This window comes from Austrofundulus limnaeus, unplaced genomic scaffold (genome assembly GCF_001266775.1).
Source record: "Austrofundulus limnaeus strain Quisiro unplaced genomic scaffold, Austrofundulus_limnaeus-1.0 Scaffold538, whole genome shotgun sequence".
Taxonomy (NCBI): Eukaryota; Metazoa; Chordata; class Actinopteri; order Cyprinodontiformes; family Rivulidae; genus Austrofundulus; species Austrofundulus limnaeus.
The window spans coordinates 13,064-17,179 of record NW_013952940.1 but is presented as its reverse complement, the minus strand read 5'-3'; the positions used below and the strand labels follow the sequence as shown (position 1 = coordinate 17,179).

The 4,116-nt window shown below is 38.6% G+C and overlaps 1 protein-coding gene across 1 annotated transcript in view; it reads right to left on the bottom strand.

Moving 5' to 3' along the window:
* psmg1 (proteasome (prosome, macropain) assembly chaperone 1) overlaps positions 1–4,116 on the bottom strand; it is a 16,172-nt gene that overhangs the window by 6,710 nt on the left and 5,346 nt on the right. The window contains exons 3-5 of the mRNA XM_014026264.1: positions 3,302–3,447; positions 2,034–2,096; positions 1,221–1,419 (exon numbers count right to left, since the gene is read on the bottom strand). Of these exons, the coding sequence (XP_013881718.1) occupies positions 1,221–1,419; positions 2,034–2,096; positions 3,302–3,447 (408 nt within the window). The remainder of the gene's footprint in view (positions 1–1,220; positions 1,420–2,033; positions 2,097–3,301; positions 3,448–4,116) is intronic.

Here is a 4,116-nt window from a genome sequence, read left to right as displayed (position 1 = left end):
TAAGCTGAGGTAAGGTTACGAACAGTTACTTATTTGTCAGAATGTCTGTATTTTAAGCCAAATTAAGTGTCTCGTGCGCTCTCAATGATCACATCAAAGTCCATATACTTTAAGTAAACCCGGGGTTACACCCCACCTTTATATCTGAAGTAAACCCTGGTCTTTTTTTAAGCCACCAAAGGTAGTGGTCAAAATATTCCCCCTCAAAAAAGGCCATCATCAGCATCTGCCAGTTCCTTTGCATTAACAGGATTTTTGCTCTGAACACCATTTAGTAGTTTTCTAAATGCCACAGTTAATCACAAGCACTGAGTTACAAACTTCTCCCTTCATTTGGAACATTGTGGGATATATTTTTAAGGACGCTGTTTAAGGTTTGTCCCAGAAAAGTCTCTACAGGCCCACATCACCCCTGCGCCGTCACCTCCACCTACATCCCAAACGTATTTAGGACATCCTACTTCTTGGAGTGTGAAATGGGATGAAGACCACAAATTTCCTGAGCGCTACTTTAAGGTTTACAAGAGGATTAAGGCACCAACTGTGCAAGTACTGAAGGCTTCATTCTGTCAGGGGTAAAACAAAAACAAAACGCAATAAAAACTGATCTACAGCTAAATTAAAAACAGAGACATAACTTCAAAAATCCTTAGAGGCAAGCACAGAAAATATGCAGCAACTCAACATATGGATTAGAATTAAACAGATTTTTGCTCGTTTTATTGTTCCCTSCCACACGACACAAGCATTATGTAACAGCAAGAGAGGGTGGTGGGATTGTGTCATAACTGTAGTTATTGTACCTGCAAACGCCCCAGAGCTGTGCAATAAAAGCCAACTGATGTGATAAAATGCAATTTATCTGAGCAACCGCRTTAGACCTTCCTAATTAAGAGCATATCTTGTGCCATTGTGAATACGACGAGCGTTAAAATAGAKTGAGAAATAAAGATAATGTGCACATCATTTTCCTTTAAGTGCCCGACTATTTGAAGAACCCCTGCGAGACCTGAAACAAAAAGCAGCCGGCGTGATTTATCACCTCAAACCTGACACCAAAATGTCTCAGTGAAAGTCTGAAAGAACAATCAACCTGGGACAAAAATCCTTGTCTTCTTGTTGAAGCAGCTGTGCAGCTGTTTTTGTGCGTGTGGTGACGAACGTAAGACAAAAAAGGATTTTTTTTGACACATTTCTGTTGAGGAAAGTGAAAAGCACACCTGCAGCTGGAAGCCCTGTAACTATGTTTGGCTGCTCCAGTGACTGGCAGACAGGCTGATGACTGAAAGCACTGGTGTGGAGCGATCGCAGGAAGGGAGCAGAGCTGCTGCTCAGATAGTCTGCCGTCTTGTAATCAGCCACAGAGCTATCTGACAGCACGGTCACACTCAGCTCCCTGGACTGAAGACACTCAAACACCTGCAAGAGACAAAAACATCAAAATCAYCTAAGTTTAATGYGTGCAAAACAGTATAAAACACACKAATCTTTGAACAAAATCAGAATTAMTCTATTTTGTTTATGCCAAATTCAAGCTGTATGTCTGTATTTGGCAGCGGATCCTGACATTTGTGAGAGCAGCCACCAGTTTTCCAATTTGCAAATGTCAGGTTTTGAGAACTTGTTCCTATTATAACCCTGTTTTCCTTTTTTTCAGCTGACAGGAGTGAAATCTGTCACAGTGTCTTCTGCTGGTGAGGCAAATCAATTTGAAGGTTGATTGTATTTTCTCGTTTTAAAACTTGCTCATCAGGCAYCGATCAGAGAACCCCCTCCTTGTGTTTGCTCTAAAAACAACAAAAATCCTAACAAACAAACTCTGTGTCAGAATGTTACCAAACCAAACTAGATGTGTGTATTTGTRTATTAAAATCACAGTGTTGTAATCAAGCTGTGCACTCTTTCCTGACACACTAGTAGAGTTGACAGATTCTAATTAGGTCCTCATTAATGTGCTTTAAAAAAACAGCTGTAAATCTGCAGACTGGAGGAGAATTAGCCCTAAAACATCACATCAGGCGGACTGAAGTTACCTTTTCTGTCCATTGAAAGAGCTGGTCTTCWGCAACGTAGCAAGTCACTCCACAGACCAGGACCTTTAGAGAAAGGACACTAGTTTATTTCAGAATTATTTATTAAAAATTGTTCAAAAAATAGACAAAGCTGTGACAAAAATGATTAAACTACACATGCTAAAAGCACGAAAAGGTTAGCAAAAAGCTAATAGTAGCAAAGGCTAGCTAAAGGCAGCAAAACACATGCTAAAAGCAAGAAAAGTTTAGCAAAAAGCTAATAGTAGTAAAGGCTAGCTAAAAGCAGCAAAACACTAGCTAAAAGCAGGAAAAGGTTAGCAAAAAGCTAATAGTAGAAAGGCTTGCTGAATGCAGGAAAAGGTTAGTGAAAAGCTAAAAGTAGTAAAAGGCTAGCTAAAGGTTAAAAGCCAAAAAAACATCAAAAGGCAGTAAACGTAGCACGGGCTAGCTAGAAGTTAAAGGTAGTAGAAGACCAGATAAAAGCAGGAAAATGTTGAAGAAAAGCTAAAAGTAGCAGAGGCTAGCTAGAAGTTAAAAGTAGTAGAAGGCTAGCTAAATGCAGCAAAACACTAGCTAAAAGAGGAAAACCTTAGTCAAAAGCTAAAAAAAAGCAAAAGGAGGAAGTTCAAAGAAGTAGAAGACAAACGAAAAGCAGGAAAATGTAAACTWAAAGTAGCAAAAAGGCTAGCTAGAAGATAAAAGACTAGCTAAAAGCAGGAAAATAGTTGTGAAAAGCTACAAGTAAAAAGCCTCGTTAAAAGAGGTAAAAGGCTAACTAGAAGGAAAAGAAGAGAACCTAAAAGCAGGAAAAGATTAGTGAAAAGCTAAAAGTAGAAAAGCAAGCTAACAGCAACACAAAAAGGYTAAAGTAAAGCAAACATGCTGAAGTGGAATTAAAATAGAACAATATTTTGAAGTATTTGAAGAGATCTGTACGTCTTTTGGGGGGAACAGAAAATATTTATAAACAAAATTTAATAGTTTGAGAATTTACAAAAAAGTTATTAAAAGTCAAAACATTCCCCATCTACTGGATGAGCTGATGATTTTATCTAATGGTTATTCTTGAAATCCAGTGTAGCAATAAAAATTCTGTGTTGATAAAATCTCTATATTTTAATCTGCAGCTTGTAGTTCAAACATAAAGTTCACCCAACRAGAGGAAACATTAAACTGAGGACGAGGAGCAGATGTTCGCAGCGTTTTCTGAGGTGTTAATCAGCAGCAGATATAGYCTGAAGTGTTGGTTTTCTCGATGTATCACTCACTGACGGCTTGTCCTTGCATCTGTAGAAAACACATGCCGACTCCTCACTGGTTCGCCCAGTTACAGTTCGGCTCCTCTCGTTCCACACCAGTGCACGTCCAACGGCGTCCCAGTTTGCAGAGGCGAGAACGTACGCTGACAGGAAGCCTGCAAAGACAGATCCGCTCAGTATTCAGCAGATCGCACGACAGCAGAGGCTCCTTTCTCCCACTTATTTATTTAATAAAGTGACAAAATGTGTTTTTATTTTAATGTGAGATCAGAGTCAAACTGTCAGTTTCATTTCCTCAAGACAGATAATAAAAAACTGTATAATACAGCTAGAAGGTCATTTAAAATATTATTTAAGCTTCATTATATAAGCCCCTCAAATGGGGAATGTCACAACTTTTAGTCATTTTTTTTGGTCAGTCTAATTCAGGGCTATTCAACTGGCAGCCCGTGGGCCACATCTGGCCCGCGAATAACCAAAATGTGGCCCGCTAATTGGTTCATTGATCTCTTAAGTCCAAATCCCCGGTTTTTTTACTTTAGTTACGGTACTTTAAGTTCTTTTAGCTAGACATAGACATGTTTGGTGTCTACTGAAACGTCACAATCTTGGCTAGAAACTGGTAAAAACCAATTCTATGAATATCTAAGACAGGTAAAACTACAAGCAGTTGAAGATAAAATTATGAAAGTGAAAATAAAATTGGTTTAAAAAATTGGCAGGTATGTTAACATTTGTGTTAAATAGTTTGTACAGTTTGTACAAATGAATGATGTTAGATCTGAACTCTGTGATGTCAAATGTGGAGTTCCTCAAGGTTCAGT